Source organism: Lepisosteus platostomus, chromosome 20, assembly GCF_059453375.1.
Source record: "Lepisosteus platostomus isolate fLepPlt1 chromosome 20, fLepPlt1.hap1, whole genome shotgun sequence".
NCBI classification, from domain to species: domain Eukaryota; kingdom Metazoa; phylum Chordata; class Actinopteri; order Semionotiformes; family Lepisosteidae; genus Lepisosteus; species Lepisosteus platostomus.
In genome coordinates this window covers 2,498,805-2,515,779 of record NC_142630.1, presented here as the reverse complement: position 1 = coordinate 2,515,779, position 16,975 = coordinate 2,498,805, and the positions used below count along the sequence as shown (strand labels likewise).

The window sequence follows — 16,975 nt, the reverse complement described above, 5'->3', positions numbered from 1 at the left end:
GCACTACAAAGACAGATAAAGTGGTGGAGAAAGAGAACAGCCTTGAAACTATCTTTGGCTTTTTCTGTGGTTGATCATGGACTCAGACTCAAAGCCTGTTAACACCCTGTGCCTCTCTGTAGCATGTTACCATGGATAACCTGGATTGCATATGAATTAGGGATGAGAAATAATGGGATTGCTGTTTATTTTTATGCAATATTTGTCCAAAATAATACATTTATAGAACTGTCTTATTAATTAAAAAAAAAAAACAATGCCAATTCTGCCAGTCAGGGCAAGCTGGCCTTGTGTGCCTTAGGCAAGCAGTTTGTTGTGTAAAGTGCTCTTATTATATAATCTTTAGCAATAAAAGGGATAAAGTGTATTAAATGGCATAAGTCTTCATAGCTGCTGCATTCATACAGCACTGATGAAGACAAATATCTAACCTATGTGATCAAAGTTAGTTTCCCTTACTATTAGCGGATATTCATTTTAAGTAGTGAAGGACTCCGGGGGCAATAGTGGCTGTAAAACAAATGGATTCTGAATGCGAAAGAAGAAATCAAATCCAAATGAGTTCACCACACGGGCATCTCAGCGGTTCGATCACCACTGGTGCACTTGCCGACAAAAGACTCAAGTGCATAATTTTCAGAAGCTGAGCTCATGCTGAAAAGTTGATTTAATGCATTAATAAAAATATAAGCAAAATCTGCAAGTGACAACCCAAACACAGGGCACATTTTTCTCCAGTAAAGAGAGTAGCAAGGGGCAGGTTTGAGGCAGTGTGCCTAAACGCTGATGGTAGATTACTCTAAAATATTAAGAAATTAATAATACAGTCTAGCTTTCACAGTGCATCTCATTAATTAGTCATAAAACCAACTTTTATTTGTTCTCATTGAATTACACATGAACTAAAATACACTTGTCCAACTGATAAAATCAAAAATTGGGCAAACATGGTTAGGCATGAGGCCGTAATCTGAAATCTTTTTTTGCTTAATTATCTCTCCCCTCTCTTTCTCCGAGATGTAGCTTGGAGCAGAAAAGGGCCGTGTTTGTTTTGAGAGAGAATTCCGCTCAGTAATTCGAGCAGGCTCATTCTGTCGTCGGCTGAGAAATTAAATCAGAAGCGCTGTGCCCAAGGACTGGGCGATGTAATAAATCTGAGATAACTAAGTAGAAGTGTGCAGTCATTTGACCCTTGGACTGGCTTGATGAGGGGGAAATGTAATGTGGAGTTTAGAAAAATGTAAATGTTTTTGTACAGTGGGGGAGGATTGTTTTCACATACATGAAAACACAGGCTTAGCTGGAATATTTTAGCGAGAGAATATCAGGGAGCTCTCACCTGACGTTGAGGGATGGATCTCTGTTCCCCAAGTTATTTCCCAAGACAAGTTATTGTCTTTCTCCATGCAAAACATGCAAAATAAGCTGTTCATTCTTCCACCACTAATTATTTCTACATATCTACATTTCTTTAACATCTCCTTATATGAAGTGACTTCTCTTCCAAAAGCAAACCGAAGTTGTCTTTGAGTTTATTACACCAGGGCTAATGTTGACAGCCCAGAGATCTGAGGAGGTGTCTGTGATATGGGACTTTAATGTAATTATTTCTGTATGATTTTGATTCTTTCATGGATAGAAAAGGAGACCTCCACCTGTACAGCAGTGACACTCTGCTGTCAAGGTGGCTACAGGAGTCAGACTCCAGTTCTGCTTGACTGGTTTGGCTGACATCAGCCCTGTTATCTCCTGGGACATCATTAAAATCCTTCTCCCAGTACCTGCACTGATTATAATCATCAGGTCACGTATCCCTTATCCCCTTTGTCCAGACTGCAGTGTCTGTGTTCTCTATCCCAGCCCAGAAGTAAATCCCGGTTTCCTTGGTGCTCCCGAGTCTTAAGTGATTTTTCACGGTCTGTCTTGGGATCTTCCCTGTGAAGTGGCAGACCAGTGTTTCATGTGAGCACGGCGTGAGTCCTGGGTCCAAGCTGGCTTCTTTCTGATTCTTAGCACAGCTAATTACTCATGCCACTCGACCATGGAGGAGGAGAATGATGTTTGTTAGTGACTTCTCTGTTTTTTTTATTGTAAAGAGCAGATGGGTGAGAAATAAAATACATACAGATTTTTCTGTTTTAAATAATCTGTTTTTGACAAAATGCTTTGGGTAATGAGCCAAGACAGACAGTTTGTGACATTGTTAGTTTTCTGCTTCTTATTCCTATTAAATATAGATTACTCCAGTTAATCCATGGCTCTGAATTATTGCTTTAATCTAAGTACTGTACACAAATCTTTATACTTCTGTACACAAAAGTTCTGCATTCTGAAGATTGCCCTTTTCAGAGGCTAAGCTACTGTATAGGCCAAGCTGCCAAAGCCAAATGAAATGGTGAAGCGATCATTAATTCATTACCGCCCCCTGGTGTATACACCAATAAATGCATTATTTCCTTTAAAGGAGAGTGAGCCCTTTTGCAATCTGAACCTCTGATGGGCAGATGGAACCTCAGATGGTAACGGCACACTTTAGTGGTGTACGGACGAATGGAAAAAAAACAAGACAACAACAACAATGTTCATACATATTGGCATAGAAAATCAAGTTTTAGTAAGCATATGGTTGGGGGTATGAAAATTTAACTTAAATCTGATGGTTTTGGAGTTGGGGAGTCGGTATCTGCCTTCAGATGGGAGTAAACGGAAGCTATTAAACCAGGGGTGTGAAGGATCATCACAGACGGATTTTGCTTTACACAGAACAGGTGAGTGAAAGATCGGGGAGAGGGCAGGAAGATAAGCACCAGTGACCTGACGTACTTTCTCAAGGCTGCTCAGTTTGTTCTCCACGCCCTGTGCTTGCATTCGGTTTCAGATGTCTTGGTAGATGTTGGCTTATTTAAAAAAATAAATGAATGTGGGATGATTGCACATGGCAATGATTTTTCCCTGGCTTGGAATGGTGCCCCCCGGTGATCATGCGGGTCATGTGCGCACCTTCCCATACGTGTCCTCTCAGGGGATCCACTTCTCACGTGGCGAAGCCCACACCACCTCACTAGGAAGTGGCCGACTAACAGTCCAGTTGTCCCAGCAGCCCGACGTCCAAAGACCACAGCTGGTCACAGTTGTGCTTCTTTCCATCAATCAGAATGGCTGCAGTCAGTGCTGTTGTCAGTTAAGGAAACAGCCCAGATCCTTGTCAGTGATTCCTGAACTGTACAGCCTAACCTAAATTCAGAACTTTATCTGAACTCACAGACGTGCAGCGTTATCATCAGAAGCAGCAGGCGTGCAACCAGAACACATGCAACAGTGTGCTAGCAAACAAGAAACTATAACAAAGTGGAGGTGTACTGCACTTTTTTAATCGACTTCTAAAAGCCTCATTGTCATTGATGCGGTCAGCTATTAGAGACAAGGGCAGGCAGCAAGAGATCTGCATCAGCACATGCAGCAGAAGCAGTGATTTGTCTGGCCGTTTTAATCACAGTAGGAGATTTCGAAAAAATGAAGGGATTTGTTCTGTGGGTTTTATTTTTTTCTGCTATGAGGAGACAATAAGAGGTGTCAATCGTTAAAGCAAGCGAAGCAACCAGACTTCAGGGATGAAGGCACTGGGACACTGACTTTCCCTTTACAGAGAGACAAGGTGTACCTGCGACTGATGTCTTTACAAATCTGTTTTGGCATCTCAGGGTAAAACATGACACCCTGACAGCTTTGATTCATCGGCTCATGACTTAAAAAAAAACATTTTCCGTTCTTACAAGCCTCTCTTACCTTCCTTCTTAATTCAATCAGCTGGTGTAACATGAGGACACCCTTGTACTTGAACTGAGAATCATCATTGTTACACACTGAGGGGGTCAAACATAATGATTCCTGCAGCTGCACCTTGAAATCATCTTAACTTCAAACTGCAGATGTAAGCGTTACAAGCCCTTTCCCTGCCTGATTTAGAAGGAGCGCAGGGAGCCAACCGATTGCCTTCTGGCAAAAACAGTACCGCGCCAGCTATTTGATCCGAAGCATCACGTCACAAGTGCCATGGCTATTGTGCAGCCCCGAGAAAAAATGCATGCAATGTGAGTGGTAACATTGAAAATCTCCCTTTTCTGTTTTCTTCAGATAATGAAGAATGTAAGACCTGGGAAGAAAGAGTATGAAATGGAGAGGTAAATTGATTTTTATTTTTCAAATTATTTATAAGGTTGATGAGAAAAGTATATTTACGTAGGTTTGGCATGGTGGTGGTTAGCGTTTTCGCCTTGCAGTGCTGGGACCCAGGGTCCAGTTTCAGACCTGGGGTGCTATCTGTGTGGGGTTTGTATTTTCTCCCCATGTTTGTGGGGGTTTCCTCTAGTTTTCTCCCATAATCCAAAAACATACTAGTAGTTTAAATGGCTTCTGGGAAAACTGGCCCAGATGTGAGTGTGTGCATGTTTGTGTCTGTGTGTGCCCTGTGATGGACTGGTGTCCCATCCTGGGTATATCCTGCTCTGCATCCGGTGCTTGCTGGGATAGGCTCCGGCTCCTCTGCAGCCCTGTATTGGGTAAAGCGGTTAAAAAATGGATGGATGGAAGATTTACTGTTGGAGTTGGGGAAAATTGCTTAAATTGCTAACATACTGTACTTTTTTATACTGGAGTTCAGCCATGCTTGTACATGCGTGCACTGACCATAATGAGCACTTGAGATCCTATATACACTGTACTGTAAGTATGCATTGCCCCCTCTAGAGAGTCCAGATGTGTGCCTGGTTGTAGTCTGTGGGTTGTGGGGACCTTTGGCTGGGGGTACCTAAACAAGTCCTCAGCTCCAGGGCTGTGGAGTTGGTACATGTCCTGAACCCGATGTGAGTCAGAGTGTCACTGGAATCTGGGCAGGCCCTGGGGGGGGTGCTGAGGTCAATCACAGCTTTGTACAGCTCAGTGCATCAGCACCTGCTCCTAGTTTGGCCCATGGAGTGACCACAGGCTCTGGCTGTGAGGCTGATGTATGTATGCCTCTGGTTATTTATAAGTGTGCGTTTGTGACAGAGGGGAGGGGGTCACAGGAATCTGATTTTATACATTAATAGAAAATCTACTGTATGAGACTCTTGTCTCTGGAAGCCATTAGCAATATGTTGTGAGACTGAGCCTTTTGCCTATAACCTGTCTCTTGTGAGCAGGACCCGAGCCATTCAAGCTGAGGGCTTATAAGCAGTACACAAAATATTTACTGTAATTAGCTGGATGATTGGACAGCATTGTGCTTGAATCAGGTGCAGTTGCTAAACAGTCATGATTTTTTTCAACATGTGTCTCTGTGTTAAAAAGAAATCATTTAGCGTTCATTGTTCTCTTTCGCTAGCTCGTGTTGATTTGAAAATTATGTTTCTGTTGTGAACTACTTAGACATGAAAGCAGTTAGATTTCCAGCTGATGTCAGGCCCCTGTCTGTGGTGTTTCTTTGCAGCAGTACCTTTGATAAAGTGTTTCTGTTTCAACCCCTAGCAGTGCTGTTTTTAAGCTTGAACTTGTTTTAAATTACATCAGTTAGCAGCACCTGAAGAAAGCTCTTCAAGCTCAGTACGAGAGATTGAGACATTAGCTTGGTTGATACTGTCCAAGTTATTTGTCACCTGTTCTTGCTTAAAGTACTTTCTCTATTTGGCTGCATTTTTCTGTTAAATGTACAGCTGATTATTTAGTTGGCTTGAGCTGGTTTCAAATTCTTATTTTAACTCCTCTAATGTTGAGGATAGTTTTTTTTAGGATGCCTTATGAACAGAAAACAGTATGCGTTCAGCTGAGCTGCAGTAACTTCAATATGTGATTTTGTTCTTTGGGAAAAGATGCAACGTGTGGTTACTTCTTCTGTTTTCCTCTGTTTGCTCATGGACACTGGCTCTCTGTCAAAGCCTTTTTGACCAGAAATGAATGTTGTCCCTAATGGTTTAAGAAGAGCGTTTCTCACTGTTATTTAATGTCTTCCTCACTGTCAGTGGATGAGAGGTTTTACATTGTTTGAGAATTAGTCATGAGTCACTGAGTTTCAGGTGATATTGCAAAATAAAACTATGAATAATTAGGCAACACTTCACAGCGTGCTAACGTTTCTAGAAATCTACATCCATGTCACTAATGAGCTCAGGCTAGCCCCTGTACTGCTTTTTATTTCTAGTTAATTATACAAAACAGAGTACTGTGCAAAAGTCTGGGCTATTTTTAATTCTATTAATTTTAATTAGGTTTATCTCCAGTTTATACTTTCAGATATAGTGAGACGTTATTTTTATTAAACCAAAGTGGGAGCTGGGTCATTCTGTGTGACAATCCCTTGCTTTTGGCATGACCACCGTCTTGCATTAATATCTCAAGTTTTGAGACGGGGCAATTTAAAACGGTGTTCTTTGGATGTTTTTGAACCTACCCGGGATTACCTGAAGTCACTGTAGCTGCTGATCACACGGGCGTGGTGCTCTGTGTGCTCTCATGCTGTCTGTGAAGGAGAGGGGAGTGTGAGTGAAGCTGGGTCTTGGTGATGCAGTGTGCGGACAGCTCTTGAGCAGAATGGAGCATGACGGGAAATGTAGGCATGGCTGTGTGGTGGTGCTTTTTGTACAATATATCTGAAGCAAGCATGAGTTTTCTCCTTCCAGCTGTTTGTGGAAGTGCCCTCAAAACCAAGCCCAGGAGGCCCTTTCCCCAGAGGATTGTGGGAGTGTGCAATAAGCTGCCCAGTCCTGTTGTTGAAGCCGCCACCCTGGTGTCTTTCTGAAAATAGCTGGATGAGATCCTTGGATCAATTAGATGCTATCAGGTTCAATGGGCCGAATTGCCTCCTCTTGTTTGTAAGCGAATGAATATACCTAATGCTCTATGAGGCTGCTCTTTGCTGTCTGCTGGCACATTCACATGTTTGGGGTACAAGACTGCAGCTTGGAACTGTTCAGATTGCAGGAACGCAATGAGTCTGACTGCATTACCTCACCACCAGACAGGATGTTAAAGTCAAACCAGACTTTTTTAATAATCCAGTAATCCCATAACAACCTTGAAATGCCCCCCTCACCCCTCGAAGTCCACTGCAGCCTCTCGCGACATTCTCTGATGAGTGCAGGAGATGATGTGGTAGGGCCGAGGGGAGACTGGGGCGTCTCGGTCAGACTGTCGGTGTGGAAATGGCAGTGACATCTGGGAGGCTGGGAATCGCACCCAGGCCGGGACGTGGCTGGCAGGGGAAGCAGGGTTAGACCACGACTTCTGCTCACTGTGTGTGACGAACACTTCGTGACAGAGCAGCGCAACCGCTGACTTCAAATCGCAGGGATGATGTAGATCATTGTATCGCTCGGCCCCTTCGCTCCTTCCTCTGCCCACTGGGAATGATGAACCAAGTCTCGTGATGTACACATACTGTACAGGCACACTTGGAAAGAATGCCTGTTTATCTGGAAGCATTAAGACACCACACTTTAAGAAACATTTTGTAAAGCGCTTCGAGAAGCCACCTTTAAAGGCACTTTATAAAATAGTTTATTATTATTAAAAGTAAGTAGTGCTTTATTTCTATATTACTGCATAACAGCTTCATAATCCCTGCGTAACTGCTACAGAAAATGTCATAATCGCCATGCATAGAGCTTCATAGGGACAAGCACAGATGACATCACATAGGTCATGTACAGTACCAAGGTCGCATTGTACCAAGCGCTTTAAATGATTCTAAGCCAAATCTTATGACTTCTTATGTCCCTGTAAAGCATGATGCATCTGATTACAACTTCTTGTGTAGCAGTTATGAAGGTGTTGTGCAGCAATGTTCTAACAAAATTTTTCTTACTGAAAAATACCTGTGAAGGTAAGACTTTGTGATGCTGACATTTCCCTTGTGCATTGCAACAGCTCACGTCCTCTTCCTGTGAACAAGGTGAATTGCCCTGGGTGCCACCAGCGCTGACCCAGAGTCTTGTTCTGCAGGAAGTGGTTAAGTGTTGCCCACAGGTGCTTATTGTGGTCCCTAGTGAATGTGTTTTCTTCGTGCATCAGCTTGCAAGTACTGTCAGTGTCCCTCCTCCTCCAAGCAATGAGAAAGACAAAGGAAAAGATGCCATTGTTTGCAAAGGTAGTAATTTGTGATCAGCATTGACATGCAAATGCTGGGAAACCTGCAACCTTTTGGCTTATGGATTGAGTTAAAACATAATTAGAAACTGATTTTTGAACAAAAAAGCTGACTAGCAATTTTCTTAAGATTTTTCAGGCGCAGTCAGAACTTTTCAGGCTTCATATGCCCTTGAGGCATTGATCTTTTGTAGAGAAAAACTCTTTCATATGCTCACATTTTGTGAGTTCAAAATCTTTAACACTTAATGAAAAGTATTTTCTAGAATTTCTCCCTAGCTTGTAAGATATGATTGTATACTAAAGTGATTTAGTTGCTTAGGTTGAAGTCAAGGTTTTCTTTAGTTCTTGCAGTAACCTAGCTATAAATGAAAAAACAATCGAATGATTATGATGCATTACAGTGCAGTGGCATATCTGTAATCAGCTTTATTGAGACAGCATGGAGCTGAGAGTCAATCTCCAACTTTTAAAATGCAACAAATAGTTTTTTTGCAGTGACCACGTCCATAAGGGATTTTGTAAATTTGTTTGAATTATTGCTTAGTGTGATGTAATGTGAGAGCATTCCACTCCTTGTAAGCCAATTCTTTGATATTGAATTTAAATAACTGGTGATTGTGTTAGGCTTGTAAAGTATTACTGTATATAATGTTTAAATTGTATTCAGTACAGTTACACAAATCTGAATATTCTGTTAAAGTCAAAAGGATATTTAAGATGAAATTTTAGTAGTTGCATAATGGAAGGTACAGTATAATGTTTTTCTAGTATATATGTTTTATAATTTTTCCCTGTGTCCATTAAATCATAGCTCACAGATGCTCAGATGATGATGAAGATCAAAAATCTAGAAAACAATAATTCCTACATGCTTCAAGCATTCTTGACCCTTGACATGGGCACAATATAAAATATCTAAGTGACCGTTCTTCTTAACTTTCCCCTGGTGAAACGTTTTTACAAAATCTCCGTTTAAATAACACTCATTGTAGCTTGTAGCTCTTGAAGGCAGTTAGAGCACAAATGGTGACCTAGCAACAGATGAGGGGGGTGCCTTCAGGAGAGATTCTTCATTGCTGAGACATTATATCAGCAGTTGAATTTGGAAATATTTGTCCCTCGTTAGTGTCTGTTGCCATTATACTAGGGCATGAATGCTCAAATGCTCAATTAACAGTATGGGTGTGTTGGAAGACCCACACCTTGGAGGCTCTGTAGCGAAATACTGTCGTTTTATTGAAATAAATGACAAGATACCATCTGTCCTATTGAAATTCATAAACATAACCCTCTCTGTATTTTTATTGGTACACCATGTGTCACACAATAACAAGTTGATTAATTTTGTGAGTGGTTTCAGTGAAGTTTAATATAATATAAAAATAGGGTTTCTGAGTTGCTAAACCAGTGAAGGCACTACCTCTGAGTGCAAGTTCTGTGGCCCAGACCTGTGAGCATGGAATATAAGCATTTCTGCCCGTCTTCATTCTGCCCTTGCAAGGAATGCATTCTTGTCGTAAGCCTAGATGTAAAGAAGCAATTGAGTACTCCGTCCTGGGTTAAAGTCTGTCAAACACTATGAATCCTTCTTCCCTTCCTCTGCCACTTTCTATCCTCCTCCTCCACGTCTTGAAGTCATTTTCTCCATCTTGCCCTTTAGTTCTCATGGATTCAGGTTGAACAGGTTCAGCAGTAGATGGTCTGCATAATTCTGGTGATGTCAAACCTCTTCCTAGAGCAATGGAGATATTCACTGCAGCCCTCAGCTTTAAGCTGGACCCGCAGGGAGCTTTGATATCACTGTGGATGATCATGAAAGCTAGAGGAAGCTGAGCTCCCCATGGCTGCCAAAAGCAATATTCCAGCTTTCAGCTTCCAAGCAGCCACTTTTGTGCCTGTGAAATGGAGCCCCAGACACTTCCAGTCTGAGAAGAGGACCAAGGCAGGTGCCTCACTCTAGGGATCAAGGGAATAACAGGACCCCAGAGGGACCTCCAAGAGGGAAAAATGAGCTGATGGAGTGACAAAATCCTACATGCCTGGCTCCTGTCTCCGAGCTGTGCAGGCATGCTTAAGATCCAAGAAGCCCTGGCCTTCCTGGGGCAGCGTCACGTCGACAAAGTAGCTCCACGCCAGGACTGAGCAGGCTGCCGAGACACAGGGGGCTGGAGAGGATGGAAGGCCTTTGGAGCCTTATCGGGTGTCGCCTAGCGAAGGAAGCCAGTAGGACTCCAAGTTGCTAAATGGTTCGTTTTCTGTAGTGCCAAGTGCACCTTTTTTTTTTTACAAGGAAGGAAATAATACTCCCATCACACGACAAAATGATTAAAACTAAATTAAAGCTTTACAAAGGAATATTGTCTTCCGTGCTTTGTTCCCAGTTGCTCCTGATGCCAGGAACAGGTCTCTGATTTCAAAGAAATTGTCACAGCCTCATTCTGTCTGGCTAAGTGTCCCATCCTTCCTTCATTTACAAGGCTTGTATACTGTGTTCAACCTTGATACCACCTCAGTCATTTTTTTCTGGAAATGAAATTGAAAATGGGGGCGAATACTGCATTGATACAGTGATACAATGGGATGAATCTGTAATCGATTGTGGTTCTAAAGCAAGTGTCTTGCAAAAAAATACCACTAAACTAATCAGTTTAGTAAAAAAGAGTGAAATTTGCGGTTTGACACATTAGTTCTCTCGAACTTATTAAGTTTTGAGGCTTGGCAGTCAGCTTGGGATCGTCAGTTAAAGAGTGTTGCCTTTGTACTGGCTGTTTTCGTAAGTACTAAATGGCTGGATTATTACGCTGATGGCACAACAATCCTATAGAAGGATTGCTTTATGAACAACAGCTTTGCTATTCCCTGTATAGGTCATTAAATGTGAACTGTTTCTGGAACACTTACCTCACATCGTTCAGCAAACCCCATAATCTTCTCCAGAGTGCTTGTGAAAAGCTGTATTGGTGGACAGAGGAGGAGTTACTACAACGTTAACTCCTAATTCACTCTGTATGGTACTACAAAATGTCAGCCTACACCGCATTTAAGGAAAAACAGCCAGAGAAATGTTGTTGTTGTTTAGTGGGGCTTCAACCGAAAAGACAACTGCGAGTCTTTTTTTCTGTCCCTGCCTCTCCTCATCCTCTGGATATTCGGCCTGGCATCCAGTTCCTCATCTCCGCAAAGATGCGTGTTGAATAATTATTGAAGTGGTGCTTTCAGTCCTCTGATTAGGCTGGAGTGTGGATAGGGAGAGCTCTGCGGCAACTTTCTCCGGCTTTGTTTGTGGTCAGGTTAAGGGAGCTGTGACCTGTGGATTGGTCCCTGTGGGAACAATTAGCTCTTGCTGAAGGATTTTACCCGCGCTGAAAGCTGTAGTCTTGTCAACCTCTGGCTTCACAACTCTTAAGCTAAAATAACGTCCGTCCCCCCCCCACCCTCCCCGGCAAGGACTGGCACGATTCCGTCTCATTGCAAGCCCACTTTCACTGCATTGGTCTTTCCAGTCTGCCTGGCTGCCTGTAGCCTAGCCTGCGCAGGTCTGAGGGTGGGCGGCTTCTCCGAGTCTGCTACCAGGACAGAGCAGGGAGCCCACAGAGCAAGTTCTGAGCAGGTACTGAAGTTTCACAGCTTCATCGTGCTCCGACGCGCTGCTCAAAGAACGAGGCCACTCTTGTCATTGTTTCTGGCTTTCTTTTCTTTCTGTGGAAGCTCTCCAGTATAAAAGCCGCAAACAGGAATTGAAACAGGAAAGCTGTGAGCCTTGACTGCCATGTTACTACTCTTTTGCCATCAGTGATCTTGTTTTTTATTCAGCGTGTTGCAGACCCTGTTCCCAATGCAAAACCGAATGTAAAAACACAATACTCACACAAATGAAGAAAACAATCATCCCTGGACTTCTAGTTTAATATCGGACTTTTTTGACTTATGGGGTTGTGTTCTCGAAGGCATCGGACATCAAGAAATCTGACACGTTTCTTTATTTCAAATGCTTCCACCTCCAGTTTGACAAATCAGTCTATTTGTTGAAAGCCTTGTAAAAGCTTCACAAGGAAAGCTTGTTCTCAGAACAAAAAGAAAGTCTGTGACAGGAACTTCCTTAGATTAGTAAGGATGTGCAGCGGTTGTTATGGTTACAAGATATAAATAGAGTAGCTGGTCCTGCAGGTGGCAAGCGGGCTTTGAGTTAAAGGATGAAAGACAGCTTAAAGCCATCGTGTTATTAATTTCCATTTCTTAATAGAGGGAACATCTCATCTCATTTATTTTCTATTCTCTTTTTCTCGTTATTTTTTCTTGGGTCTTTTCATATTTGTGCAAGATCCTTCACGTTAATAAGAGTCAAACTTCTTCCTGTGTTTCCTCCCCACACTGGTCCACACGTGTAATTGACTCATCCTGAGAGTTTCAGGGGCCCTTGGTCTTGACATTGTCTGTTGAGCTCGGGTAGTTTTTCAACTTTTATTCGATTAAATGGTGCTCCATGGTGAAACAAAATTCAACATGACATTACTCAGTACATTCATGAGTTAAGGAGATGCAATATCACGGTCACGCCAGTGGCTTAAAAAACTAGGATGAATATTAACAGAGGTCGGGATTTGTTATATTATATTATGTTATATATATTATGTTATATCATATTACTGGTGGAAAAGACAGAATTGCATTTTTTTATCATCAAGCCTTTCTTAGTTGTTTTTCAGGCACCAGTGCTATCATTATGGATGCTGGTTTGAGCAGAAATGTGTCCTTGTCTTGACATTCCAAAGCAATTAGTCTGCGGCACAGTGTGGAGAGGAGAGCAGTTTGGGGAAAAAAAAGAATATATATGTACATTTGTTTTAGGAAAAACCCGCTTTGTGGTTTTGCAAACTTGTGTTCCACGCATGAGGGATAAGTTTGACACCTCTTTTGAAGCCCTGCTTTTTTTTTGCTTACATTTCTCATTACTTTTTCCCGTCTCTTGCTCTCTCTTCTCTCCTGCCGTTTCGGATTTGTGTTCCTTAAACCCGCCGCCCTGCGCTGAGGGTAAAGATACTAGCGGTAATTAGAAGCGGCTCCCGGATTTAATGAAGGGGAGCTTGCTTGATGGCAGAAGTGCTTGAGACATTGCCAGTGGCTGCAACTTCAAACGCTACTGATATGGCTTCACAGCAAGCGCCTGGGAAGCTGCAGGGAGATAACAAGTCGTGCCGTTCTTTTGATTCCCTGCATGCCAGGGCACTCAATCTATAGGACTTTGATGAGGGAGAGAGACACAGCGCTTAGGGCAGGGGTAGGGCTTTCCAATTAGGTGCTCCGGTGCTCCGCCGTGTGTGTTCCTTTACATGGAAAGGGTGTAATGACAGTGAGGTGACGGAGCTGCAGTTCCTGGGTCCCCGGGGGGCGATCCGGCCACCCAGGACAGGCGGCACCGTACTGGACAGCGGTGGGTTGGGGTTTGTCTTGCCCCCGACGCGTCGCAAAGCGAGTCACGTGGCCAGACCTCGGGAGGTGTGTGACGCTCTGAGCACTCCGCCTTGGAGAAGCAGGCGTCGGGATCGGTCTTTTCTCGATGGAGGATAAAGCCAGGCCATACAAGGCCATACAAGGCCATACAAGGCCATACAAGGCCATACAAGGCCATACAAGGCCATGCTCAGGAGACGTGTAAAGCTGAAGACAGCTGTCCCACTGACTGACTGATGAGGCTAAATGCTTTGTGCTCTGGGTATTGTTTATCGGGATGCCGCTGCATTCCAATTAAAATTTCACTCTGACCTTCAAGTGTTGATTTGTGTTTTCTTTGTTAAAAAAAAATCCCTGATAACTTTTATGGCTTGTGTTTGTCTGGATGTGGTCTTTTTTTCATTTTCAACGATTTTGATATTGACTGAATAAATCATTTCTGTGACAAGTAGCTTGTAATAAAGGTTATTTGTCGAAGTTTTAATGTGCTTGATTTCTGTTGTGTGAAGATAATTTGGTCCTTACTGAGCCTATGAAATTGCTGTTGTTGACAGGCAGTATTCAGTAGCTACAATAGTTTTGCACTTTTAGAAAACAACATCCTAAAAACCCTGAAAAGTAATTATTTCATTTTATTAAAAAACTGTAGCAATAGCAATTTTTGGCTTATATCCTGAACATTTAGTGCCACAATCTTAAAAGAAGCCATCTATCATTTAGCTTTTAATTACCATTAGTTTTTACATGTAATATTTTCTTCTGAATTGTGTAGACCTAGTGCACATGTAATTCTGGTCATAAAGAATTCAGTATAAATTAAATGTTGTTGCCAGGTTTCAATCTTTAAAAATGTCAGAGTGCTGTTGTTGTTGTTGTAGTTGTTTCCATTAAGGTTTCCATTAATCATGAAAAATATTTTTTTTAGTAGGCTTTCTGTCTTTCAAAACATTATACCTCCCTCATTATAGTTAAGCTGATCTGTGAGTCTGTTGCCTAATCTGTCCTTTAAACTTTTCAAGAGGGGACAACACCGCTTGTGTTAGGTTGGGCTGTAAGTAGCTTAAGTTTGGGGGATAAGCACTTGGGATGAAACGGAATGATCATAACAAGCTAGATTCTTTGACAGCTCCTGGGATTAAGTGAAGGGGGCTTCTTTAATTCCATCTGTTTTCTAACCTCTTCTTCCACTTCAGGGTCACGGGGACACCCTGGATGGGGCGCCTGTTCATCATCGCGCACACACACATCACGGCCAATTTCACCATAAGCCAATTAGCCTACCAGTATTTTTGACTGTGGGAGGAAACCAATTAATGTTGCTTTATTTGTTGCATACAGTATCTGTACTGGCATTTTTTTCTATTGCTATTTTAAATTTTTTGGTACATCCATTTTCTAAAACTGTACAGTATCTGGGATGTGTATACAATACATATACATGTTACATATATACCGCCTCACATCGGGTGTGAACTGCTTACTGAATTTCATCAGGCAGATGCCTGCTTCTGAATACATTGTGCTAAATGTGTTGATTAGGGCAACAGATAACGAAAGGGTTTGTGACTCATTCTTTTTAATCTTCAGCCGATGAAGAACAATTCAGCCGCAGTTAATTTTTTGAGAGTCTTTGATGTTGAAATGACACTGTTGTGTGAGTTTTTAGATAATGATTCATTTTTCATAGCTGTTAACGAAGTATAACTAAAATGACCCTTACCTTTTGCTCTGTGGGATTGCTAAATTATTGGAAATACTTTGAACAACCGAAGCATGACATATTTATGCCAGCTACTGTACGAGTCAGTTTGGCGAAAGTGCTGGCCTTTACTGATGGGAAAAGGGTTGAAACCTTTAGCACACCTGTGTTTTTGAGTGATTTTTTCACCGTACATCAGCAGACAGCTGCTTTAATCATTTTTTCATAGGAAGAGCTGCGCTCATAATCACTGCTGAGCCCTCGCACAGTGCAAACCTAAAAAACATCTTACCTCCCTTCACTATTGCACAGATCCTTTGCAAAGCCTCGTGAAATCTTTTTCCAAACAACAGGCTTTCTTTTTTTAAACCATGGCTTGTTAGGTGTAAAGAATTTATGAATTTTAGGATGAGAGAACCGTTTTAACACAATAATCTTTAGTGTCCTAGCTACTGTTTTTCCGTGTCCTTGAAGAAGAAAACAGATGTGGCACTCGGGCCGGGCCTGGTCTGCCCCTTGTTTGTTGTGGTGTGTCGTACAGTCTTCAGGACAACAGTGCCAGTGTTTTACAGGTTCCAAAGGCTTGAGCTAGACAGAAAAGCAGTATGGATAAGGTAATTGTCTTTGCCAATAATAAACCCCACAGGTGAAATAAAGCCTTTAGCTGTTTTTTTACTTGAAGAAAATACTTTCTGGGATTTGCAGCAGAATGGGACTTTAATGATTAGAAGTACTGGAAACCCTGTGGCTGGTAGACACTTTCTATCATTTGTAAAAGAGCTTGCTCTGTGTTTGGCTGTGTATACAGCAATGCCCAGAGCTCTTTTTTACAGTTATCGCAAGAGAAGTTTCAGCAGTGGGTATCTCCGTCAGGTTTGGTGAGACTCTGTGTATTGTGTGGTGTGATGGAGCTGTTTTTTTGAAGATTCCTTTGGGACTGGTTAGTTCCCAGACTGGATTCTCAACCCCTTCAGTAAGCATTGCTTGTTTTGGGTTGAGCAGGGAGCTGTATCAGTGGAACAAGAAAAGGTCTATTTCACCCTGAAGAGTAGAATGAAAAGGCACAATTTTTCAACTGGTAATCCTTGTTCAAGCATTAACCCTTCTTCAGTATAGCTAAAGAAGGCTTAACCACGAAACATTGTATCTATTCTGTTTGTTTTTCAGTGTGGAATTAGTCTTTACTTCTTCCATTGCTTCTTTTGGGACATGCTGTGGTCTTAAAGTGAAAGGTCTATCAGATTACATGTGTGTTTCCTACTCTTACATGGCTGGTCTCATGCTGGTAATTTTTCCAGGCTTTTAGTCTGAGGGTTATGTTGACTGATGTCTGCCTTCCTGGGCCGCAACATCTTACTGAAATGTACTGTAAATTATTTGAGTCTGTCTGTGGTCCACGTCACCTTCCCTTTGGTGGTTTTCTGTCTGTAGGAGGCATCTTCTTTATCTAACTGGTGGATCATCCATCTTCAAGCAATGGGTTTGTTAGTCGTGCTTGACTTCAGAACTCGGCCTAAAGTCTTTACTCCCCCTACCACCTCTTCTTGCCTGTCACAGTCTTCCGACTACAGTGCTCATGCCTCCTAGTGCAAAGTCAACTCTGCCCTGAAGGATTTCGCTATTTGTTCATCTAGAAGGATGGGCCTCTTCATTATAGACTTCCTAATATAGCCTACCATGAGACTGTTGATAATGGAAAAGAAC

At 42.2% G+C, this 16,975-nt stretch overlaps 1 protein-coding gene across 1 annotated transcript in view; it reads left to right on the top strand.

The window, feature by feature from the left end:
• Positions 1-16,975, top strand: part of pepd (peptidase D) — a 114,166-nt gene that overhangs the window by 44,800 nt on the left and 52,391 nt on the right. The window contains exon 9 of the mRNA XM_088613669.1: positions 4,135-4,181. Within this exon, the coding sequence (XP_088469795.1) occupies positions 4,135-4,181 (47 nt within the window). The remainder of the gene's footprint in view (positions 1-4,134; positions 4,182-16,975) is intronic.